The sequence below is a fragment of the Pongo abelii genome, chromosome 13, assembly GCF_028885655.2.
Source record: "Pongo abelii isolate AG06213 chromosome 13, NHGRI_mPonAbe1-v2.0_pri, whole genome shotgun sequence".
NCBI classification, from domain to species: domain Eukaryota; kingdom Metazoa; phylum Chordata; class Mammalia; order Primates; family Hominidae; genus Pongo; species Pongo abelii.
Window position 1 is genome coordinate 19,969,099 of NC_071998.2, and position 27,319 is coordinate 19,996,417.

The 27,319-nt window shown below is 37.0% G+C and overlaps 2 protein-coding genes across 5 annotated transcripts in view; one reads left to right on the forward strand and one right to left on the reverse strand.

Annotated features, from left to right (window-relative positions):
• SLC25A51 (solute carrier family 25 member 51) overlaps positions 1-3,148 on the forward strand; it is a 43,556-nt gene extending 40,408 nt beyond the window's left edge. The window contains exon 3 of the mRNA XM_063714141.1: positions 401-3,148. Coding sequence (XP_063570211.1) covers positions 401-405 — 5 coding nt within the window. The 3' untranslated portion in view covers positions 406-3,148. The remainder of the gene's footprint in view (positions 1-400) is intronic.
• Positions 1-27,319, reverse strand: part of DCAF10 (DDB1 and CUL4 associated factor 10) — a 62,238-nt gene that overhangs the window by 1,118 nt on the left and 33,801 nt on the right. Inside the window, exons 3-6 of one of the 4 annotated variants that reach the window (XM_002819600.6) lie at positions 19,984-20,181; positions 5,931-6,133; positions 3,548-3,658; positions 699-844 (exon numbers count right to left, since the gene is read on the reverse strand). In XM_002819600.6, the coding sequence (XP_002819646.5) occupies positions 699-844; positions 3,548-3,658; positions 5,931-6,133; positions 19,984-20,181 (658 nt within the window). The remainder of the gene's footprint in view (positions 1-698; positions 845-3,547; positions 3,659-5,930; positions 6,134-19,983; positions 20,182-27,319) is intronic. The other 3 variants (XM_054519686.2, XM_024251849.3, XM_063714140.1) reach the window with 3 other exon arrangements.

Sequence of the window (27,319 nt, forward strand, 5' to 3'; positions counted from 1 at the left end):
CTGTAGTAATACATTCTCTTTTCTAAGGGCAACAACAATGTTGATATTTTAAAAATTCCTGGAGTACATCCAAGCCCTAGAGTATCTTACCTCTTCCCCTACACAATTCAAAGGCTCTTCTCTTCTCTCCTTTCAGTTGTGGCCTCTAGGACCAGTGAGATCCTTGGAAGACTCTTGCTTTCCAGAGTGATGAGAATCATAAAGTCATTTAACACCTTTCCCCCTAGTCATCAGTATAGTCCCTTCCTTTCCCAGAGTTTCCCCTGGTTTTTAAAAAAAGAAAATTATGATACTCAATTGGCTTAGTAAAATCTCACATTTAGCCAGCTTAGCTGAAACATTTCAGACCTATGTTTATTATACAAGGAGTTTTTGTTTGTTTGTTTGTTTGTTTTTTTAGGGTGAGATGAAAGAGGCAGGATTTTAAGAAGCTGGGCAAAATCTGAGCTGATGCTGGCCTTTAAAGTACCTCCCACCTTGCTCAACCCCAGCAGGAGAGGAATAAGAAGAGTTTGGAAGGGATAATGATACCATATGAAACAAGAGAGGACAGAAACAGGAGAGTCGAGAAGCAGGATCTCTAGCAGTATGCCCTTGAAGGCAGAGACTGCAGTCAGCGATCGGCCTAAGGTCTGCACACACGGCAATGGCAATTTGTCCAATGAGCCCTGTTGAAGGTGGAGTGCTGCTGCCTGTACCTCCTCATCATCACTGTTGCTTGAGCACCGAAGAAGAGTGGCCCAGCCTTTTGGGTGCAGCTGTAAGGACGTGATGCAGTTTCCATGGTCACTCTCACCAAGAACTTCAGGGGTTACGACTTCAAGACTATTTCGTGGTGAAACTCCTGAGATATAAGAAAATGAGGATGCGGGATTTGTATTATCAAAAAACTAAGGCAGTTCATCAAAGCTTTTTATTTCTGGCAGCCACCTCCCATGCCATCATTCCTTAGTCTGCCCCTTATGCTACCATATGTTAAAGAGCGTGGTACTCCCCGATGTATGGTGTGTGAGTTTTGGCGGGATGAAGGTGTGGGGAAAGGGTATAAATAGAACAAAAGATCCAAATTCCCACAGCAGTAATCATCACTGACCTAAGGCTAAGGCATAGAAGCTGACTAGGGGTTCTTTTATTTGGATCTTACATCTCAGAAAGCTCTTTATTTAAGTAAGAACCAAAGTTATGTGACATGAAAGGACTCTAGAAAGGTAAAAGGTAACAATTCTCCTCTCATTGGTCCTGGTGCTTTCTGGTCCAGAGAAGGAAATACTTGGAAGCCATGAGGATTGCCTTTTAAGCAAATAAAAAGATCAGGACTTAAGCACCTGCAAAAACAACACTATAAACAAAAAATAAAATGTTGGAGGTAAGGAAGGACACCTCACATAAAGGCATGTCAAAACAAGGGATGGGAGACATTGTCAATCATACATCTTCCTGGTGATTCTACTATGCTTCATCCTTTCCTTCTACCTAACTCTCAATGAAAATGACCGCTGGAGTAAGGCACTGTTAATAATAGGAGTATGTTATATCCTTCAGGTGCGTGAAAAACCACTTTCATAGACACTGTAAGGAAGCAACTTAGAAATTTAATAGCAAGAGAAATATTTCAACACTTCTCTGACTGTGGAAGGAGTTACTTTGAAGGTATTGAGCTCCCTCTGTCAGATCCTTTGTGAATTGCTTGTCAAGCAGATGTGTTACCTTCTTTTTAAAGATTCCTTTTAGATTACTACATTATTAACAGAAACATGTGAAGCTGTAAATTACACTGCTATAACAAAACTATACTGAAATAACTATTTCACATGTGATTGAACTTTAACAATTTTAGAGAAAAATATACTCTTATTTTAAGAATTAATTTGGAAAACCTATAACAAAACCAGACGAGAAATGCATTCTAAGTAGGTGGTTTGCTAACTGTGCTCCTTTGGGGTTCCTCAGGAGATGGCAAAAGTGGGGAACCACATGTGAGCTGAGGTGTAGATGGAGTGGGGAAGGCTGGAGGGTCAAGAGCCTCCCTAATTTTTCTTGAACCAGAGCTACTTTGATTTTATTTGTGCTACATCTCTAAGAATCCACAGCAGATTTCATGTCAAAAATAGAGTTCTAATGCTGAAATGCATTTGAAAGCCTGCTCTATACAGCTATTATATCTGCCAAAGGATGGTGTTAACATACTCTGACATCTGAAGATCCAGGATTTCCAACATTTAGAGCAACTTCACCTATAAGCCCCACCTTCTCCCACGTTTTCCCTCTCTTTTCACCCTCTCATTTTCCTCTTCTTCCCAGCCTCCTCATATATCATCTCTTCCCTCATTCTCAACTCTCTGTGGCATAGAACTGCTGTATATTTATGTTTGTGTGTTTACCACTGGTCAATAACAAGCAAGCATGTTAACTATTCTTTTCTTCTTAAATTAAGTTTCTTTTTCTTGTGGACGGTATAGTCAACCAATAAAGATTTTTCTCAGTGATTATTAGAAGCCTTGACTTGTTTCCCATAGCACAAGTAGAAGGAGAACAGGAAGAATCTGCAAAAGATGTTTGTGTTACAAATCAAAGGAAAAATGTTATACTTCTGGGCCTAAATCTTTAAGAGGAGGAGCCTTTAACCTTAAAGTGAAATATCACAGACTTCAATATCCAGAGGCAAGTGGATAGCCCATAGGTTAGGTTAGAAAGAGCTCTTAAACCATTCTACTGACATAAGTAGCCATGCAAGATAACCAGCATCTACTAGGCAAAGCCACCCAGTGAAAACACAAATTAGAAGTCTAAGATTTAGTCTCTGCCCAAAATACCAAGGTAGAGAAATGTCTATCTCCAAAAGTGACCAAAAAAAAAAAAAAAAAAAAGCCATATCTGGCTCTTAATACTCAGTTCACAAAGAGAAGAATAAACAATGAATGGTATAAGAGCTTATATGTCAATTAGTATGAAGAGGAACAGTATGTGGAATTTGTATAGGCAGAAACCATTTCAACTGGGGGGGCGTGTGGTGGAAGGTATAGGGCAGAGCAACTAGTTCTGCCAGAATGGCTAGGAAAAACCTGGGAAATACAGAGTGGAGCCAGATGGTAGCTCACTTTATCCTACAAACCCTTTGAAGCTGTCAGGCATTGTAGAGACAAGGAAATGGCAGGGCAAAAAGTCTGAGGGTAACCAGGTGACTTTCACAATTACCTGAAAATTCATGCCTTATATTTATACAGAGCTTTCACATGCATAATCTCATTTAATTTTCACAACAATCTTGATTGAAATCTGTATTTCTGAACTACTTCCTCTCCAAACTAGACCAAACTAAGTCCAGCTAATAAAACCAAAGCTCAAGTTCCATTAAGATTTAACTCAAGATATTCAACCCCAGGGACTCTCGGTTAGCTTTTTGAAGATGATGACTGAGGGAAAAATCACCTCATCTCCATTGCTTTTATTTTCATGGATTAAAACCATAAAACTGGTTTTAATCAATAATTAATCAGATTGGCATAATCTGTTGTTACAAGATTATAAAATCCAACTTTTAACCTACCTTCTCTTTGAGAGGCTCGTGACATGTGTTTCTCAGAAGAATTAGAATCACTATGATGACAAGGTGAGCCAGAAACTCTAGGACCAGATGAACTTGATGAAGTGGTCAAATCTTAAAAATATAAAAAATTCTGACAATAAACCTAGCATAACTCTGGTAGTGGCCCTTAACTTTTTAATTTTCTACTCGAACCATAGTTTTAAAATTTTAAAAAAATGCTCATATATCACTGGCCTATAAGACTGATGAAGGCAAGACAGCTCTTTGAAGTGTTCTAAGATCTAGTCCCTTTCTGAATCTTTTATATCAAAAACTTGACTATATGAAATAAAAATGAAAAACCAAATAATCATAGGAGTGTCTTTGGATCCTCATCATTTCTGTACTAAAATGGAACCCAAAAATTCCATGAAAATGAAAACTAAGCTCTTAAGCCTATTGTTTTATGTTAAAATAGGGTCCAAACAACAGTCCCATTACCAGAAACATGAAGAGATTCTTCTTTATACCAAAAACTTCCATTATCATTCTGGAAATTACGTGAATAGTCTTTTTTTTTTTTTTTTTTTTTTTTTGAGACAAGGATCTTGCTATGTTGCCCAGGCTGGACTCCTAATTCCTGGGTTCAAGTGATCCTCCTGCCTCAGCCTCAGCCTCCTGAGTAGCTGGGCCTACAGGCATGCGCCACTGTGCCAAGTTTATGTGAATACTGTGAAATGTGACACAAAGTTTACATTGAAAAAAATAAAATGAGTATCAGGTAGTGGAGTCTGATCTATTACTCCAAATAGCAATGTCTATTTCATCACCACATTTTGCTAGTGGTCCCATACCTATGTTAAGAAGTCTTACTAGTCTAATTTCCTGTAATGTTATTTAGTATCAGAATTACCATTAGAAAACTGAAAACCTTGTTGGTTTTTGAGTTGAAATAGGCCATCTAGACATTCAAAATCACTATTTCTCACTAAGTTAGAGTTGCTTATCATGTTTAACTTAAAAGGCAAATTTGAATCTCAAAGGATTATACTCGTATATTTATGAAATCCCTTGTTTGCAAGTAAGTTGGTAAAACTTAAAATTTCTACTTTTAACAATTATACCAGGCACTGCAGTACAATGATGTCTGTACTTTCCCAAAGGAATCTTCAGAAGTGGTCCTGTGCACAAGGAGAAAGATTCCAACCTTTTTTTTCATTTCCTTTTTTTTTTGGACACAGGGTCTCTCTCTGTTGCCCAGGGTGGAGAGCAGTGGGGCAGAATCATGGCTCACTGCTGCCTCAACCTGCCAGGCTCAGGTGATCCTCCTGCCCCAGCTTCCTGAGTAGATGGGACTACAGATGCATGCTAGCATATCTGGCTAATTTTTGTATTTTTCATAGAGACAGGGTTTCACCATGTTGCCCAGGCTGGTCACAAACTCCTGGGCTCAAGCGATCTGCCCACCTCAGTCTCTTAAAGTGCTAGGATTACAAACGTGAGCCACTGCACCTGGCTAAATTTTTAAGTTATTTGTAGAGATGAGGTCTTCCTATGTTGCCCAGGCTACCCTTGAACTCCTGGGCTCAAGCGATCCTCCCACCTTGGCCTCCCAAAGTGATGGGATTACAGGTGTGAGCCCCCGCACCTGGCCCCAACCATTCAAAGCTGCCTTTTAATAGCAATTTATTAGCATTCTATGTTCCAAATGCTTGTCTTTTTTCCCCTGGATTTTTGTTTATAATGTAAATGATGGGTATGTCCCCACACCAGTCCCCTCTTTCCCAAAGGTAGATGAAATGTAGTCTTTTTAAAATCACATAATGTTGATAAAATACAATACGTACGTTTTTCTGAACCCTAAATTTGCTTAAGTCTAACAAAATCAGCAATGGGAGAAGAGACAGAGTTTAGCAAGAGAGTGTTTAGAGAGTAATGAGATAAGATGGCACCAGCTACCTGTATCTGGACATCTGTAAGTCTAGGATACAGATAAAACTAAAACTCTATATTGACCATAATTTAATAAAAGCTCTGCTTGATTCCAGAAGGACTTAAGACCTTGTGCCATCACTAATTTTTGAGATAGTGATGATTCAAAATTACTGATGAAAAGATCCTGTGGCTAGCATAAAGCTAAAAGAAAATACTTTAGGGTCAGCAGTTATTCCTCCTAGTCCATTTGTGATTCAGAGGTACATATGAATGATATGTCAGAGATACATACAAATCATTATATCATTATACTTGCGTAGATAAAAATCCATCACTGAGCTTTCTAAAGAATGCCTTTTAAAAAATTGTCTTCCCTTTTCCTGCTATCATTCTCAGAAAAGAAACCTGTATCATCTCTATGTTTGAGATTCTTGAGAAAAACCTTTTTGACCAAAAAAGAAAAGCTTACCTGAACTTGAAGTAGTTCTTCTTGCTCTTAAAATGGGATAGCTGCCTACTTCTAAAGACTTAGTTAAGTCAAGATCATGCAAAATTAAGAGATATCCAGAGGATGTTGAAATCAACATTTTGGAACAATCTGGTGTTAACCTCATTCGCATGAGAAAACGTGTGTGAAAGAATTTCTTATGTGGACACCCATCTTCTGTATACCTACAGGAGAAACCAAGCCAACAAAATCTAGAGTTATCATAAATATAACAGTTCAGTAATAATCATATTTTTTGCCCTTCAAAATAAAATGTAGGGAGGATGAGGAGAGCTTGGTCAATGGGCTCAAAATTACAATTAGGAGGAATAAGTTCTAGGGTATTAATATTGCACAGTAGGGTGATGATGGTTAATAGTAAGATACAGTATATTATAAAATAGCTAGAAGAGTGACTGTTACGTGTCCTTACCACAAAGGAATGATAAGTGCATGCTAATACTGATTTGCTCATTATACAACATATATGTATCAATACATCAAATTGTACCCTATAAATATGTACAGTTACAATGTGTCAATTAAAAAATATTTGAGGCCAGGCATGGTGGCTCATGCCTGTAACCCCAGCACTTTGGGAGACCAAGGCAGGAGGATTGCTTGAGCCTAGGAGTTCAAGACCATCCTGGGCAAGAGGGTGACCCCATCTCTACAAAAATTTAAAAAATTAAAATAAATTAGCTGAGTATGGTGGTGTGCATTCATAGTTCCAACTACTTAGGAGGCTGAGGTGGGAGGATCACACGAGCCTGGGAGTTTGAGGCTGCAGTGAGCTATGATCACACGACTGCACTCCAGCCTGGGTGACAGACAGACAGACCCTGTCTCTATTCAAAAAAAAAATTGAAACTTCAAAAATGAGATGTCTTTCCAATAAATTTTACTTTTTATGTTAATAATTATTATTTAAAATAACACATGTTGTTTTAATCAATTGTGGACTAATAATATTGTAATGATCATTAAATCCAGAAGAAATGTAACACTAATAGCCCTGTGGTCACAGAAAACAATTTTTAAAATTAATGTCAGTTTACGTGCATATTTTTGATGCCAATAAGAATGATCAGTAGGCTGGGGATGGTGGCTCACACCTGTAATCCCAACACTTTGGAAGGCTGAGGCGGGAGGACAGATGGAGCCCAGGAGTTCAAGACCAACCTGGGCAACATAGCAAGACCCTGTCTCTACAAAAAATAAAAAGTTAGCTGGAGACTGAGGTGCGAGGATGGTTTGAGCCTGGGATGTGGAGGGTGCAGTGAGCTATGATTGCACCACCCTATGAGAGAATATAATGAAAATGAGTACCAGAAGAAAAAGTTGTAAAACTCCAGCTGTTAAAAAAAAATAGAATTTACAGTCAATGTATATTGAGATTTACATACATACTTAACAGTCTTTTTGCTCATCATTCCTTTGTTCATCTCCAACATTCCTTTTCTGATCCTTTCTTTCTGAAGTATATCCCTCAGAATTTTTTGTTTGTTTGTTTGTTTTTTGTTTTTTGAGATGGAGTTTTGCTCTTGTCACCCAGGCTGGAGTGCAATGGTACTGTCTCAGCTCGCTGCAACCTCTGCCTCCCGGGTTCAAGCGATTCTCCTGCCTCAGCCTCCCAAGTAGCTGGGATTACAGGCACTCGCCACCACACCCATGCCTGGGATTACAGGCATGAACCACCATGCCCGGCCAGAATTTTTAAAAGTTAGACTTGGTTGAGGTAAATGCTCTCGCTTTTTATTGTTCTGAAAATCTTTTTTTTTTTTTTGAGACGGAGTCTCACTCTTGTTGCCCAGGCTAGAGTGCAATGGCGCGATCTTGGCTCACTGTGACCTCCACCTCTTGGGTTTAAGCGATTCTCCTGCCTCAGCCTTTAAAAAAAATAAAATTTTTTAATGGTGTACATGATGTTTCAAATATGTATATATTGTGGAATAGCTAAATCAAGCTAACTTATATATATATATATATATATATATATAACCTCACATACTTAACATTTATGATGATAACACTTAAAATCTACTTTTAACAAATTTCAATTATATATAATAACAACAGTAAATTGTCATTAACAGTGGTCATCATGTTGTACATTATAAATCTCCCAAGTAGCTGGGATTACAGGCACCTGCCAGCACATCCAGCTAATTTTTCACATTTTTAGTAGAGACGGGGTTTCACCATGTTGGCCAGGCTGGTCTCAAAATCCTGACCTCTGGTGATCCACCGCCTTGGCCTCCCAAAGTGCTGGGATTATAGGCGTGAGCCACCATGCCCAGTCTGTTCTGAAAATCTTTATTTCACTCTCTTTTAAGAGACTGGGTCTCCCTCTGTTGCCCAGGCTGGGGTGCAGTGGCATAATCATAGCTCACTATAATCTCAAATTCCCAGGCTCAAGGGATCTTCCCACTTCAGCCTTCCGAGTAGCTGGAACTACAGGTGTGCACCACGACTCCTGGCTAATTTTTAAATTTTCTGTAGAGATGGGGTCTTGCTGTGTTGCCCAGGCTAGTCTTGAACTCCTGGTCTCAAGTGATCCTCCCACTTCAGCCTCTCAAAGTGCTGAGATTATAAGTATGAGCCACTATGCCCAGCTCAACTCATCTTATTGAATAAAGGTTTAGCTGAGCATATAATTTTAGGTCGTTGTTTCTTTCTGAATATTTAGGATAATTTTCCACAGAGTTCTATCTTCCATTGTTACTATTTGTGAGTCTGCTATTAGTCTGACTGTTACTTTGCGTAATTTATCTTTTTTCCCCCCTCTGGTTAATCTTTTCTCTGTCTTTAGAGTACTGCAATTTCACTGGTACATGTAAATTTGGATCTCTTTTTTTTTATCTTTATTGGGATTCGTTTGACTTTCCAAGTCTTAAGATTCATATTATTCATATATTCTGAAAGTTTCTCAGTCATTATTCCAATATTGCCTCTCACTGATTTTCTCTATTCTTTTAGAGCTCCAAATATATGTATGAAACATTCATGTTTGACTCTCCTTTTCTTATAACTTGCTTCTTTATATTTTCTATCTTTTCATTTCATTTCAATATCTTTTTCATATTATATTCTGGGTAACTTTTCAATATCTATTTTCATATATATATATATATAGATATATATATTTTTTTTTTTTTTTTTTTTGAGACAGAGTCTTACTCTGTCACCCAATGCAGTGGCGTGATCTTGGCTCACTGCAACCTCCGCCTCCCAGGTTCAAGTGATTCTCCCGCCTCAGCCTCCCGAGTAACTGGGATTACAAGCGCCTGCCACCACGCCCAGCTAATTTTTGTATTTTTAGTAAAGATGGGGTTTTACCATGTTGACCAGGCTCAACTCCTCAAACTCCTGACCTCAAGTGATCCACCCACCTCGGCCTCCCAAAGTGCTGGGATTACAGGCGTGAGCCACTGTGCCCAGGCAGTTTATGCCCTTTATTTTAAAATTTGCTTATTGGCTAGGTGCAGTGGACCATGCCCGTAATCCCAGCACTTTGGGAGGCCGAGGTGGGAGGATCACTTGAGCCAGAAGTTAGAGACCAGCATGAGCAACATAATGAGACACTGTCTCTATGAAAAAATGTAAAAGTAGCCAGGCAGAGTGTCACACCTGTGGTCCCAGGTACTTGAGAGGCTGAGGTAGGAAGATGGCTTGAACCCAGGAGGACAAGGTGGTCGTAAACTATGATTGTGCCACTATATTCCACCCTGTCACCCAAGCTGGAGTGCGATGGCACTATCTCGGTTCACTGCAGCCTCCTCCTCCCAGGTTCAAGCAATTCTGCTGCCTTAGCCTCCCGAGTAGCTGGGATTACAGGTGTGTGGCACCACACCCGGCTAATCTTTGTATTTTCGGTACAGACAAGCTTTCACCGTGTTGGCCAGGCTGGTCTTGAACTCCTGATCGCAAATGATCCACCCGCCTTGGCCTCCCAAAGTGCTGGGATTACAGGCGTGAGCTACCGCGCCAGGCCTAAAAAAATAAAATTTTTTAATGGTGTACATGATATTTGAAATATGTATATATTGTGGAATGGCTAAATCAAGCTAATTAATATATATATATAAAAATGCTAAGTATGTGAGGTTATATATATATAATATATATAATATATTATATATTATATTATATATGCTATATATTATGATGCTATATATTATGATGATGCTATATATTATGATGCATTATATTATGACGCTATATATTATACATTATATACATATTATATATTATATACATATATAATATACATATATACATATATACATATATAATGTATATATAATATACAATATATAATATATAATGTATATATAATATACTATATATTATATATAATGTATACATAATATATTATATATATTATATATAATGTATACATAATATATTATATATTATATAATGTATATATATTATATAATATAATGTATAATATAATATATAATATACATTATATATAATGTATATATAATATATAATATACATTATATATAATGTATATAATATATAATATACATTATATATAATGTATATTATATATAATATACATTATATATAATGTATATAATATATAATATACATTATATATAATACATTATATATAATGTATATATAATATATACATTATATATATTATATAATTAATATATTATATATTATATATTATATATAATATAATGTGTATATAATATATATTATATATAATATAATGTGTATATAATATATATAATATAATGTGTATATAATATTATATATAATATAATGTGTATATAATATTATATATAATATAATGTGTATATAATATTATATATAATATAATGTGTATATAATATTATATATAATATAATGTGTATATAATATTATATATAATATAATGTGTATATAATATATATAATATAATGTGTATATATTATATATAATATAATGTGTATATAATATATATAATATAATGTGTATATAATATTATATATAATATAATGTGTATATATCATATCATATATAATGTGTATATATCATATCATATATAATGTGTATATATCATATCATATATAATGTGTATATATCATATCATATATAATGTGTATATATCATATCATATATAATGTGTATATATTATATATGTTATATATTATATAATATATATAATATATATTATATATTATATATTCTAATATATATTATATATTACATATTATATATATTATATAATATAGAATATAATATATTATATATAATATATAATATATTATATACAATATATTATATTCTATATTATATATAATATATTATATATTATATATAATGTATATATATTATATTATATATATTGTATATACATTATATATTATATAAGTATATATATTATATATACATATATATGTATACATATATACATATATACATATATGTATGTATATATATTATATAATATATAATATATAGCATCATAATATAATGCATCATAATATATAGCATCATCATAATATATAGCATCATCATAATATATATATAATATATAGCATCGTAAATGCTAACACTTAAAATCTACTTTTAACAAATTTCAATTATATATAATAACAACAGTAAATTGTCATTAACAGTGGTCATCATGTTGTACATTATAAATCTCTTGAACTTTTATTCCTCCTAACTGAAATGTTGTATTTTTTGACCAAAGTTTCCCTCCACTGTACTCCACCTACCTGTCCCCAGTCCCTGGTAACCACCATTCTACTATCTGCTTCTATGAGTTTTTGACTTTTTTAGATTCTACATGTAAGTGATATTTGTCTTTCTGAGCCTGGCTTATTTTGCTTAAGATAATGTCCTCCAGGCTCATTCGTGTTGTTGCAAATGACAAAATTTCCTTCCTTCTTAAGGCTGAATAGTATTTTGCTGTGTATATTACAACATTTTTAATCCATTCATTCATTGATGGACGTTTAGGTTAACTCCATATCTTGGCTACTGTGAATAGTGCTGCAATGAACATGAGAGTGCAGATATCTTTTCGACATAGTGATTTAATTTCCTTTGGATATATACCTAGTAGAAGGATTGCTGGATTTATATGGTAGTTCTATTTTTAAGTTTTTGAGGAACCTCCCTACTGTCTTCCATAATTTATATCTAATGACCTTTGTTAAATCTTACTAATTCTGATAATTTCTCTGAGGAATTTGTAAGATTTTCTATATAGATCAGGGATTAGAAAACTTTGGCCTATGGGCCAAATTTGGCCCACTTTTATCTATTTTATGTTTTAAAGACAGGGTGTCAATCTGTTGCCCAGGCTAGAGTGCAGTGGTGCGATCATGGCTCACTGAAACCTTGAACTCCTGGGCTCAAGGGGTCCTCCTGTCTCGCCCTCTTGAGTACCTGGGACTACAGGCGCACACGGCCACACCTGGCTAATGTTTTAAATTTTTTTTTGTTGTTGTTGTTGTTGTTGAGACACAGTCTTGCACTGTTGCCCAGGCTGGAATGCAGTGGTGCGATCTCGGCTCACTGCAACCTCCGCCTGCCAGGTTCAATTCTCCCAGGTTCGATTCTCCTGCCTCAGCCTCCTGAGTAGCTGGGATTACAGGCACCCGCCACACCTGGCTAATTTGTTTGTATTTTTAGTAGAGACGGGGTTTCACTATATTGGCCAGGCTGGTCTTGGACTCCTGACCTCATGATCTGCCCACCTCAACCTCCCAAAGTGCTGGGATTACAGGCATGAGCCACCGTGCCTGGCCATGTTTTAAAATATTTTTAGAGATGAGGTCTCACTATGTTGCCCAGGTTTGTCTCAAACTCCTGGGCTTACACAGTCCTCCCACCTTGGCCTCCCAAAATGATGGGATTATAGGCATGAGCCACTGTGCCTGACCACTGCCTGGTTCTATAAAGAAAGTTTGTATGAACACAGCCACATCTATTCATTTATGTATCATCTATGATGGCTCAGAGACCGTGTAGTACACAAAGCCTAAAATATGTACTACCTGGTCCTTTACAGAAATAGTTTGCCAAGCCCTGATATATCATCTGTGAATAATACTGTTTTCTTCTTTCCAATCCATATGTAATTGTTTTCTTCCTTCTTTTATGGCACCAACTAGTACCCTCCCCCGCTTCACCCACCCCATGGCACTGATGAACAGTGGTGGTAACAGTGAGCAAGCTCTCCTTCCAGATTTTAAGGAGAAAACTTCTTAAGGTTCACCATTTTAAAATGTGCTATAATTTTTTAGTATATACTTTTGATAAATTTCCTTCTATCTCTAGTTAATTAATGATTCAGGAGTTTCATTGAGGTTTAACTTACATGCCATAAAACTCACTCATTTTAGGTGTAAATTAAGTTTTTTTTTTTTTTCTGAGATGGAGTCTCATTCTGTCGCCCAGGCTGGAGAGCAGTGGCGTGATCTTGGCTCACTGGAACCTCCACCTCCTGGATTCAAGCAATTCTCCTGCCTCAGCCTCCTGAGTAGCTGGGATTACAGGCGCCCACCACCACGCCCTGCTAATTTTTGTATTTTTAGTAGACGGAGTTTCGCCATGTTGGCCAGGCTGGTCTCAAACTCCTGACCTCAGGTGATCCACCCCCCTCGGCCTCCCAAAGTGCTGGGATTACAGGTGTGAGCCACCACGCCAGGCCGCAATTAAATAATTTTTTAGTAAATTTACAGAGTTGTGCAATCATCAACACAATCCAGTTTTAGAACATTTTCATCACCTTAAGAGATTCCTCCTGCCCATTAGCAATCATTTTCTGTTCCCACTCTCAGCTCCAGGCAACCACTAATCAACTTTCTGTCTCTATTGATTTACCTATTCTAGATATTTTATATAAATAGAATCGTACAGTAAGTAGTCTTTTGCAAGTTGGCTTTTTTCTCCCAGCATAATTTTTTGAGGTTCATCCATGTCATAGCATGTATCAATTATTTGTTCATTTTCATTGCTAAATAGTATTCTGTTGCACACATACATCACATTTTGTTTATCTATTTACCACTTGCTGGATATTTGGATTGGTTCCATTTTTGCTTATTATGAGTGCTACTATAAACATTCATGTACAAGTCTTTGTGTGGCCATATATGTTCATTTCTCTTGAATAGATATCTAGGAGTGGAATTAGTGGATCATATGGTAACTCCATGTTTAACATTTTATGAAACTGCCGAATTGTTTTCTAAAGTGGCTATTCCATTTTACATTCCCACCAGCAATGTGGGTTTCAGCAATCAGGGTTCCAGTTTCTCCACATTCTTGCCAATACTTGTTATTAATTAATAATATGGAGTCTTCCAATCCATGAACATGGACTATCTCCCCATTTATTGACAACTTCTTATATTCCCTTTAGCAATGTTTTATAGTTTTCAGTGTACAAATCTCATACCTCTTTTGTTAAATTTATTCCTATGTATTTTACCCTTTTTGATGCTATTGTGAATTAAATTATTTTCTTCATTCATTTTTGGATTGTTCATTGCTTATAAGTAGAAATACAATTGATTGTATATCTTGTGAATTTAGTAAACTTGTTTATTAGGTCTAGTGGATTTCTTGGTAGGTTCCTTACTATTTTCTATATACAGAAACATATCTCCTGCATATGAAGACAGTTTACTTCTTCCTTTCCAATCTGAATGCCTTTTCTTTTTTTTACCTGATTGCACCTCCAGTGCAATGTTGCACCTCCAGTATAATTTCAAATAGAAGTGGTGAGAGCCTTGCTTCCGATCTTAGGGGGAATGCATTCAGTCTTTTAATGTTAAACAAGATTCTTAGCTGTTGAATACATTCCCTTTTATGCCTAGTTTTATCACAAAGAGATTTTGTCAAGTGCTTTTCTGTCTTGATTATCATATGGGTTTTGACCTTTATTAATATAATGTATTACATTAACTGATTTTGGGAGTTAAATCAACCCTGTATTCCTGGGACAAATTCCACTTGGTGATGACATAAAAATGTTTATATATATTGTTAGATTTGCTAATATTTTGTTGAGGATTTTTCCATCCTTTTTTTTTTTTTTTTTTTTTTTTTTTTGAGATGGAGTTTCACTCTTGTCCCCCAGGCTGGAGTGCAATGGTGTGATCTTGGCTCACTGCAACTTCCACCTTCTGGGTTCACACGATTCTCCTGCCTCAGCCTCCCGAGTAGCTGAGATTACAGGCATGCGCCACCACGCCCAGCTAATTTTTGTATTTTTAGTAGAGATGAGGTTTCACCATGTTGGCCAGGCTGGTCTTGAACCCCTGACCTCAAGTGATCCGCCCGCCTTGGCCTCTCAAAATGCTAGGATTACAGGCATGAGCCACCACACCCAGCCCTGTAGTTTCTATTCTTATGGTGTCTGTCTGGTTTTAGTATCAGGATAATAGTAGACTCAAAGAATGAGTTGGAAAATATCCTGTCTCCTCTATATTCTGGAAGAGTTTGTGAAGGATTGTTATTATTTACTATGTAAATATTTGATAGAATTAATCAGTGAAGCCATGTGATTCTGGGCTTTTCACTGTGGGAGTATTTTTAAATTACCAATTCAGGCCAGTCACAGTGGCTCACACCTGTAATCCCCCCACTTTGGGAGGCCGAGGCGGGCAGATCACTGAGGTCAGGAGTTTGAGACCAGCCTGACCAACATGGTGAAACCCTGTCTCTACTAAAAATACAAAAATTAGCCAGGGGTGGTGGTGGATGCCTGTAATCCCAGCTACTTAGGAGGCTGAGGCAGGAGGATCACTTGAACCCGGGAAGCAGAGGTTGCAATGACTCCATCTTAAAAAAAAAAAAAATTACCAATTCGATTTCTTTACTTGCTGTAGGTCTATAAGTCAATAGATTTTCTATTTATCTTAAGTCAATTTCAGTAATTTGTGACTCCCTAGGTGTCTATCTGTTCATCTGTGTTGCCTAATTTGTTGCCATAAAGTTGCTCATAGTACTCCTTATTAATCCTTTTAATTTCTGTAAGGTTGGTTATGATATCTCCTCTCTTTTGTTTTTAATTATGACTAAATGTTGAATCTTATTCCTCATTTGAAACAATCATACAGATTTACCCATTTTTTCTGTTAATGTGGGTAATTATATTAATATAATTTCTATTGATAAACCATCTTTTCATTCCTTGAGTAAACCCAACTTGGTCATGATATTTACTATAATGTAGGGTTCAATTTCTTTGCATTTAGAATATTTGTATTTACATTCATATTACAGATTGGTCTTTCTTTTTTTTAATATTTGTTAAGTTCGGGTATCAAGGTCATACTAGTTTTATATATGATGTAAGAATTCTCTTTTTCAGTAATCTGATCAGTTTAATAAAATTAGGATGTTCTCTCTTATTTGCAATATTTGGTAGAAGTCACCTGTAAAACTGACAGACCTGCTCTTCTATTAGTACTGTAGGTAGTTTTTAATTCATTTTTTCCATTTCTTTAATGGCTGTGGCAGAGGTGATATTCAGAATATTTAAATAACAAGCACCGCATGAACACTTGCCAGTCAGAATAGATGCAGATGGCTGTGCTGGAACAGGGTCCTGGAATCGCAATATTGTGTAAGGGGGGCTTTTGCTACTGAATCATGGAGGTAGCAATGAGGGAGGTATCTATAGAAGAGGGGCCTGGGTAGTCAGACGGTGTCAGAGGGTAACTCAGGGCAGTGCCTATTTACGAATTCGTATGGAAGAAGTTCAGTCTTTTAACAGTACTTCAGCTGAACCAGTACATATTGGCTAAATATTAGTCCTAGTAATAGGTCTATTTCAGGTTTTCTATTTCTTCCTTGGCCAGTTTTGCTAAGGTGTATTTTTTAGTAAACTGCCTATTTCATCAAAGTTTTCAAGTATATAGGGATAAAGCTCATCTATCATCTTATATTGTTGTCTCCTTTTTTATTGCTATTATTTATGTCCTTTTTCTCTTGATGAATCTTGCCAGAGAATTGCCTATTCAATTAGCTTTTTTCAAAGAGCAGGCTTTAAAAAATCCTCTATTATATTTTCATTTTTGACATCATCAATTTTGTGCTTTTACACTTATCATTTCCATACATCTACTTTCATTGGGTTTATCCTTTAACTTTTTTCCAGTTTTTTGAGTAAGATGCTTAGTTCATCAATTTTCAACCTGTCTTCAGTATGATTTCTTCTTTGATCCATAAATTATTTAAAAGTGAGTTTATAAGTCTCTAAACATGAGAATTTTTAATTAATAACTAAATGATACTAAGAACAGGGAAAATGGTTTGTGTGATAATAGTCCTTTGGTACCAGCTGAAACCTACTTTGTAGTTCAGTACATGCTCAATTTTTGTACTGGTTCTAAGTTTGCTTCAGAGGATGTTTTCACTAGTTGTTGGTAGCAGAATTCTAAATATGTGTCATACATCAAGCTTATTAATAACATTTAAATCTTCCACAGCCTTATCCATTTTTGTTTGTTGTTGTTGTTTTTATTTTTCTTTTTTGAGACAGAATCTCACTCTGTCACCCAGGCTGGCCCACTGCAACCTCCGCCTCCCAGGTTCAAGCGATTCTCCTGCCTCAGTCTCCCAAGTAGCTGGGATTACAGGCGTGTGCCACTAGGCCCTGCTAATTTTTGTGTTTTATTTATTTTTGTTGTTGTTGTTGTTATTGTTTTGAGACAGAGTCTCACTCTGTGGCCCAGGCTGGAGTATAGTGGCACAGCCTCGGCTCACTGCAACCTCTACCTCCTGGGTTCAAGTGATCTCCTGCCTCAGCCTCCCAAGTAGCTGGGATTACAGGCGCCAGCCACCACGCCTGGCTAAGTTTTGTATTTTTAGTAGAGATGGGGTTTCCGCATGCTGGCCAGGCTGGTCTCGAACTCCTGACCTCAGGTGATCCACCCACCTTGGCCTTCCAAAGTGCTGAGATTACAGGTGTGAGCCACCACACGTGGCCTAATTTTTGTATTTTTAGTAGAGACGGAGTTTCACCATATTGGCCAGGCTGGTCTCCTGACCTCAAGTGATCTGCCCACCTCAGCTTCCCAAAGTGCTGGGATTACAGGCGTGAGCCACCATGCCCGGCCCATTTTTGTCTGTCTTATCTAGATAAGTAAATGAGAGAATGCTGTTAATATTTTCCACTGAGATGGAGATTTCTCACTTCTTTCTTGTAATTCTGTCCACTTTTACTTTTTATAGTTTTATGCCATGTTTTTAGGTGCATACAAGCTTTTATATTTTAGTGGAATTAATCTTTTGTTATAGTACCTTTTTATCAGTAATGCTTTTTGCCTTAAACTTTATTTTGTTTGCTATTAATGTAGCTACAACTGTTTTGTCTTTGATGTATAATTGTTTGTTTTTTCTCATCCTTTTACTTTCAACTTTTCTAGGTTTGTATGTTTTAACTGTGTCCCTTACAAAGAAAATACAGTTCTGTTTTATTTTTAATCTAATCTAACACTGTCTATTTTTAACTGGACAGTTTAGTCCGTATACATTTATCATAGTTATTAATATTTGGATTGAAGCTTAGGTTATCTGCCTACTAGTTTTATGCTTTGTGAAATAACAAAAAATATTTTTCCTGAAATTAAGGAAATTTATTTTGTAAGCCAGTTTTCATCATGAACTATACGATTTGGTCTCCTTCCTGTATAATTTTCTCCAACTTTTTAGTTGCAGTATTTGACTAGTTTTGTGCTTCCTAATTTACCTGTTCTTTTAAATAATTATCCTTTTTCCTTCCCTTCTCTGCTTCTATGGGATTGATCATGTTTTATTAGTTTTTTACCCTCTACTAATTTGGAAGTTATCATTTATATTTCTATTCAAATTTTATTTCTAAATTTTAGTAAACAAATTCATTTAGTAGGTATGCTTGTCTTTGTCTAAAGATAACCAATAGTTTTTGCCTTCCACTCAAAGAGTATGGGTAGCTAGAAATCTCTAAGAATAGCCCCTCTCTTTTTACATATGACCTTTAAGAAGAATATTTCGAAAATGATGGCCACACACAGTGGCTCATGCCTGTAATCCTTGTATTTTGGGAGCTGAGGCAGGAGGATCACTTGAGCCCAGGAGTTCAAGACCAGCCTGGGCAGCATAGCGAGACCCTGTCTCTACAAAAAATAAAAAATTAGGTGGGCATGGTGGCACATGCCTGTAGTCCTAGCTGCTCAGGAATCTGAGGCAGGAGGATCACTTAAGCCTGGGAGATCCAGTCTGCAGTGAGCTGTGACTACCATTGCACTACAGCCTGGGTGACAATGCGAGACCCTGTCTCAAAAACAACAACAAAAACAAATATACACAGAAATGATCATGGTGTGTTTACTATATTATCATTTCACCATGGCTAGCAAAGCAGGCATATTTTAATTGTTTTCAAACTTCAACTCTTTAAATATCAATTTCTTTACAAGGAGACATTTTGTTGGAATGTTGCACAACAGAGGCATAACTGGCATTTTAGGTGGGACAACTAGTCCACTCTGCACACTGACCTGTGCACTGCAGGATGTTTAGAAACTCTGGTCCTTGCCGACTACATGCTAGTAGATAGTTCTCTTCCCCCATAGTGACAATCAAAACTGCCCCACGCTTTATTTCTAAACATTCCCTTTGAGATCAGTACCATTCCAAATGAGAACTACTCTTTTAATGCATGAAAACAAAGAACAAAAATTACAAAATAAATATATGTAGAATTGAGGGAAGAAAAAGTGAGAAACAGTTTAGTTTCACGGGAGAAATAACAAAAATATTTTTCCTTAAATTCAGGAAACTCTTTTTTTATAAGCCAGTTTTCATCATTGACTATACTACTTGGTCTCCTTCCGGTGTAATTTTCTCCAAAATTTTTAGTTGCAGTATATGACTAGGTACGATTAACAAAATATATCATCAGTTTTTGGTGGCTTTTCCTAAAGCCAGTTTCCTTCTCGAGGCCAGGACAGAGCACTGACTTTGTTCACCATCTTTAAAAAAATGTTTTTGTTCATAACCCTAACATGGTCTCCTATTCACAAACCTGTTAGTGTCCCAAATAATGACATTTCCATCAAATCCTGATGTTACTAAGAGTCTTGTATTAGTATCATATTCGATGTTCTTCACCCAGCTAGTGTGACCATGTAAAGTGCATACTTTGGTGTTCAATTTTCTCAGATCCCATAGTGCTATTGTAGTGTCATCAGAGCAGGTAGCAAACAGCCGGTTATCAAGAAATCTATAAAAGCAGAAAAACAAAACCCTGGTTCATTTAATCTCTTTTTAAAGGAAAATTGATTTGAGAAACAGTCACTATATTACCTAGTCAAGAAAGAAAGAAAAAAAGGACTACACACTCACTATGTAAACCCAATGACTGATATACTACAAAAAGTATACTTTGCATAATCACAGAGCCAGGATACTATGATTTAATGACAGTCACATTGCAATTGGATCCATTTGCTTTAAATTACTGATTTTTATTTGAAATTGGAAATGGGGTAAGTGTTTGGAAAACAGTGACAGAAGGGAAAAAAAGAACTTCAGAATCTCTATAGGAAACAAAAATGATGAGAGAGAATTTAATAGGAGATAGAGGAAGTTTTGAAGACTTGATTGCTGAGAGGGACACATTACACATAATAAAAATCATAAGAAATATTTGCTCTGCTACAAGGAACATCTTTTTCTATTTAGAACACAGTTACATACAAACATTGCTGTAAAAATTGCCATTATTTTAAATCTTTTAACTCAAAGGTATTTCCCAAATAATCTCTTAGCAACATTTTATTAGGACCAATCAAGATTACAAAATAGACTTAAAATACTCTATAATTCAGACTTTTTATTATTTTACACTAACTTCTCAATCCTTAGTGAGAATATATTTAATACAAATACTTAAAAAATAAACTACTATTCACACTTGAATTTTCGTTTAACATTAGGATGCTTTCTGTAATACATGCTGTTATCCTAATCTCTTACAGGAGAAATGAATTCTGGTACTTCTTCTAAGATAAATTTACATATAATTGTCAGAAATCAACCTCAATATCCACAAATACCATAACGACCTTCCTAAAATTGATCACGGTTTTCAAATACCAGGCGTTTACACAGGTTGTTTCTGCTAGGTGAAACAACCTTCCTCCTGCCCCTGGATCTGGCTAATTCTTGCTTTCTTTTTAATACCATCATGTGTCACTTAATGATGGAATACATTCTGAGAAATGTGTCCTTAGGTGATTTTGTTGTTGTGTAAACATCATAGAATGAACTTACACAAACCTAGATGGTACGCACTGAGGTTATATGGTATATATGGTATATAGCCTATCACTCATAGGCTACAAATGTGCACAGCATGTTACCATACTAAATACTGTAGGCAACTGTAACACAATTGTAAGTATTTGTATATTGAAAGATAGAAAAAACAGTAAAAGTACTGTATAAAAGATTTAAAATGTTATACCTGTATAGGGCACTTACCATGGATGGAGCTTGCAGGAGTGGGAGTTGCTCTGGGTGAGTCAGTGAGTGAGGGGTGAGTCAGTGTGAAGGCCTAGGGCATTACTGTCCATTACCGTAGACATTATAAAGACTTCACACTTAGGCTACACTAAATTAGTTTAAAAATTTTTCGTCAATAATAAATTAATCTTAGATTACTATAACTTTTTTTACTTCATGAGTTTTTAATTTTTTAAACTTTTGACTCTTTTGTAATAACAGCTTAAACACAAACACATTGTACAACTGTACAAAAATATTTTCTTTCTTTATATCCTTATTTTATTAACTTTTTTCTATTAAAATGTTTACTTTTTAAACTTTTTTGTTAAAAACAAAGACACACATTAGCCTAGTCCTACACAGGGTAAAAATCATTAATATCACTGTCTTCCACCTCCACATCTTGCCCCACTTGAAGGCCTCCAGGGGCAATAACAGGAACAGAGCTGTCATCTCCTGATAACAATGGCTTCTCCTGGAATACCTCCTGAAGAACCTCCCTGAGGCTGTTTTACAGTTTACTTTTTTTTTTTTTTAAGTAGGAGTACATTCTAAAATAACAATAAAAGTATAACATAGTAAGTATTAGGCAATAGGAATTTTTCAGCTCCATTATAATCTTCTGGAACCACTGTTGTATATGGTGTCACTCACTGAAACGTTGTTATGTGGCATATAACTGTATTCAGCTGTTATCCCCTCCAGGAAGCCTTCCTTGTTTAACCAGCCTAGTAGACCTACCAATTCTCTGAGCTCCCAAAGCATTCTGGGAGCTTCTATCATAATACTTAATATTATACTGTAAGGAACGACTTTACTATAAACTCTTTGAAGACAGAAGGAACCTGTCTGCCTAGGGTCATGGTTAGATCTGCAGTATACAATACACATGGTGCCAGACACATATGCACTCAACAAATACTTACAAAATAAATGAAAGAGGAGTTCACTGCCTAGCAGAAAAGACATTGTAACTACATAATTACACAAAATAATTGTGTGGAATAAGCAAAGAGGGTGGCTGGGAAAGACTTCATGATGTTATCATTCGAACTGAATAAAAGATGAGCAGGAGCTCCCTAAGTGGTCAGGGTTACTAAGCAAAGATACACAGGCATGTGAGCGGATGGTGCCCTCTGAGAAGCAGCAGTTAAGAGTGCTGTTAAGAGTGCTGTGTGTGGGAAAGTAGATATGACTAGGGAATACATTATGGATTTATTCTATGGTGATTCCCAGTAACTATTTTTTAATTATAAAAATACATTTCCTGGCCAGGCGTGGTAGCTCATGCCTATAATCCCAACATTTTGGAAGGCCAAGATGGATGGATCACTTGAGCTCAGGAGTTTGAGACCAGCCTGGGCAACATGACGAAACCCCATCGCTCATTTTAAAAATAACAATAACAAAAAACATTTCTATTGAAAATATTTTTAATGAAAAAAATCGGCTGGGCGCAGTGGCTTACACCTGTAATCCCAGCACTTTGGGAGGCCAAGGCGGGTGGATCACAAGGTCAGGAGTTCAAGACCAGCCTGGCCAAGATGGTGAAACCCTGTCTTTACTAAAAATACAAAAAAAATTAGCTGGGCGTGGTGGCGGGCGCCTGTAATCCCAGCTACTCGGAGGCTGAGGCAGAGAATTGCTTGAACCCAGGAGGCGGATGTTGCAGTGAGCTGAGATCATGCCACTGCAGTCCAGCTGGGGCACAGAGCAAGATTCTGTCTCAAAAAAAACAAAAAAAAGAAAAAAAGAGAAAAAAAATCCATCACCAAAAATAACCACTTTATTGATGTTTAGCTTAATTTCTATGTTTTAAACCTAATATTATCTCAAAAACATATTGCCATTATTAAAGATTTATTGACAAAATCATGTTTAATGGATGAATAGTGTTCACTGTATGAAGAAACTGAAACCTTTTTTCTTTTTAATTTTTTTTTTTTTTGGAGACAGAGTCACGCTTTATGCCCCAGGTGCTCACTGCAACCTCTACCTCCTACATTCAAGTGATTCTCATGCCTCAGCCTCCAGAGTAGCTGGGATTACAAGCGCCCACCACGACGCCCAGCTAATTTTTGTATTTTTAGTAGAGACAGGTTTCGTCAGGTTGGCCAGGCTGGTGACAAACTCCTGACCCTCAGGTGATCTGCCTGCCTCAGCCTCCCAAAGTGCTGGGATTACAGGAGTGAGCCACCGTGCCCGGCTTCTTTTTAAAATGAATATGCAATTTTTGGGTGTTTGGAATGCTTACAATTTTTTACAACTAAAAAACACTAAGATGAGCATACTTACAGCCAAATATTAATCACATCCCTATGTATTTCTCTAAGTATATTCCCAGAAAAACATATTGCAAAGTAAAATGAGATTTTTTTAATGTAAGTTTTTTTTAATGTAGCCAAATTGTTCTCCAAAAAAAATACCAATATGGAGTTCCATCAGCAGTTAGGAGAGTGTCCATTTTCCCAAATCCTTGCCACATAGGTCTTTAAACAAACTTTCTCCTAAGTGCTAGGAAAAAAATCATCTTGCTTTAAGTTGAAACTTTTATTTTTAGTAAAGTTGAAACATTTTCACATTTATTAGAAAAATATATTTCTTTGCTGTTCATGTTCCTTGCTGATTTTATAACTGCAGTATTATTTTAGTTACTGAGTTGTAAAAAAAATTTAAAGGTAATATATCAGTTTTTCAAATACTGTGCATTGCATATATTTTCAACATATTTCTATCTTTTATATGGTTTATGTTTTCTTACCATATCGAAATTTTAATTTTTTTTTTTCTTGAGACAGGGTCTTGCTCTGTTGCCTGGGCTAGAGTGCAGTGATGATTATGGCTCACTGCAGCCTTGACCTCCCAGGCTCAAGCAACCCTCCTCGTCTCAGCCTCCTGAGTAGCTGGGACTATGGGCACACGCCACCATGCCCAGCTAATCAAAATTTTCCTTCTTTTTTTTTTTTGACACACAAGCAGTATGTATTCAACACACTGATACCTGACAGCATGTCAGGAAAAGAGAAGAGGCAATGCAGTTTAATGGGGGAAAAACTGAGAAGTCATAACTACTCCAAAGATGTGAAGGAAACCACAAAAGACATGGACCTGCTTCTACTATAAAAAGAAAATGAAGCACTTCTCTGGGGTTGCTATACCAACTGTTTCAGCCCATTGTAGTCTTGCCTCTTTCAGGGCTTTAGCCACTATTTCATTTCATGTAAAAGCAGACATCGCCTAACAGAGTGACGTTTACCAAAAGAAAGAGGGCTTATCAGTGAGAAGCTTAGTAAAGAAAAATATTTACCTATGCTTTGCACAATTTTCTTTTCTTTTTTTTTTTTTTGAGACGGAGTCTCACTCTGTTGCCAGGCTGGAGTGCAGTGGCACGATCTCGTCTCACTGCAGCCACCACCTCCCAGGTTCAAGCGATTCTCCTGCCTCAGCCTCCTGAGTAGCTGGGATTACAGGTGTGCACCACCACGTTCAGCTAATTTTTGTATTTTTAGTAGAGACGGGGTTTCGCCGTGTTAGCCAGGATGGTCTCGATCTCCTGACCTCGTGATCCGCCCGCCTCGGCCTCCCAAAGTGCTGGGATTACAGGCGTGAGCCACCATGCCCGGTCTGCTTTGCGCAATTTTCAAAAGCCACTATTTCTATTCAATTTTGGGTACTTACTACAGTGCTGGATGCAAAGTTTATGCAGTAAAAGCTTATTGAATGAATGAATCACAGGATAAATAATACAACTAGTAATTTCTTAAGATCATAAATTCCATTACAGTAACCCTGGTAGGCAACTCTATAAAGTTCTGGGCTCCAAGAAGAAGTCAGTGCATGCCATAAATGTGTTTAATCTGCTGTGAAGTATATTCACAGTCTTCAAAATGTAATGCTTAAATGAGATAAAATTGGTTGGTTACCACCCCCAAATTAGCATATGCCAGCCTGCACAAAGGTAAATAGCAAAAACTTTAACTGCTCAATCTGAATTAACCAAAGATTCCTTCTAGGAATCTTAAAAATATATAAATAAATAAGGGTGTGAACACTTCAAGCACTTATTTTCAGATGCATCAACTGACATAAATTAAAAATGGTACAAACTAATAATGGAACACCAGTAGCATAACAAAATAGAATTTTCACTCTTTCCGCTTTGAGTCAAAGTGGTTTGCTCATGTTTGTTGAAATCAGAACTGAAACAATGACATGTATAAAAAGAATAGATAAAAGTGGTTCTTCCATTAAAGTTCCATTCCCTGCTCTCAGCTGATGAGGGCACGAGAACTCTGGAGCAGTTAGGGCAGACTCAAATCATCTCAGCTGGAAGCACTCTCCACTTAAACATACTCATCTGGCCCACCCTCATTTCAAATTCAGGCAAAAATGGCCTCCCTGAGGCTTTAGGACTTGCTTTCTTCTTCTTCTTCTGATAGTGTTTCCCAGACTGGCTCCTTGACGTGTTCTGGTAACTGTTCTAATTGTGTCTTTGTCACTTCCATGGCAACCCCTTCAGGTAAGTTTTGCTGAATATATTCCAAGTAGACGTCTGCTGTGCCTCCAGTCAGAGGTTCTAACTCTAAACATCTGTGAAGTGTTCTCATTTCATACTCAACTCTGTGCTTCTTGTAAACATGCACTGATTTGAGAAGAGTAAATCGCTCTGTTTTCTTTGGAGGTTCGTGTACTTTAATAGAGATACCAAGTTCTTTAGCAGCAAGCACAGCAAAATATTCCTAACTGTCCAATACAGCCTTACCGTGGCGGCGCGGACGGCGTTTGGGACCGTGTGCCGGCGCCTCTGGCAGGGATTGGGGAATTTTTCTGTAAACAGTTCTAAGGGCTATACAGCCAAAAATGGTGGCTTTCTTCTCAGTACCAATATGAAGTGGGTACAGTTTTCAAACCTACACGTCGATGTTCCAAAGGATTTGACCAAACCTGTGATAACAATCTCTGATGAACCAGACACATTATATAAAATTTTAATTCTTATATTGTCAAATTCATTTTTCCCTTATAGGTTTACCTTTACTGATAATGTTTTTTGTTGTTGTTGTTGTTTTGAGACTGAGTTTCACTCTTGTTGCCCAGGCTGGAGTGCAATGGCGTGATTCTCAGCTCACTGCAACCTCCGCCTCCCAGGTTCAAGCGATTCTCCTGCTTAAGCCTCCTAAGTAGCTGGGATTACAGGTGCCCGCCACCATGCCCAGGTAATTTTTTTTTTTTTTTTTTTTGGACGGAGTCTCACTGTCTCCCAGGCTGGAGTGCAGTGGCGCGATCTCGGCTCACTGCAACTCCACCTTCCGGGCTCAAGTCATTCTCCTGCCTCAGCCTCCGGAGTAGCTGGGATTACAGGCGCCCACCATCACGCCTGGCTAGTTTTTGTATTTTCAGTAGAGACAGGGTTTCACCATTTTGGCCAGGCTGGTCTCAAACTCCTGGCATCAAATGATCTGCCTGCCTCGGCCTCCCAAAGTGCTGGGATTACAGGCGTGAGCCACCACACCCGGCCCCAGCTAATTTTTTTTTTACATTTTTAGTAGAGACAGGGTTTCAACATGTTGGCCAAGCGGGTTTTGAACTCCTGACCTCAACTGATCTGCCTACTTCGACCTCCCAAAGTGCTAGGATTACAGGTGTGAGCCACTGCCCTGGCCCTGATGATGCTTTCTAAAGTAAAACTAGTTCAATGACTTCTATATTTGACAGAAATTATGTGACTGAGACTGGGCACAGTGGCTCACACCCATAATCCCAGCACTATGGGAGGCCGAGGCCAGCTGATCTCTTGAATTCAGGAGTTTGAGACCAGCCTGGGCAACATGGTGAGACCTCGTCTCTACGAA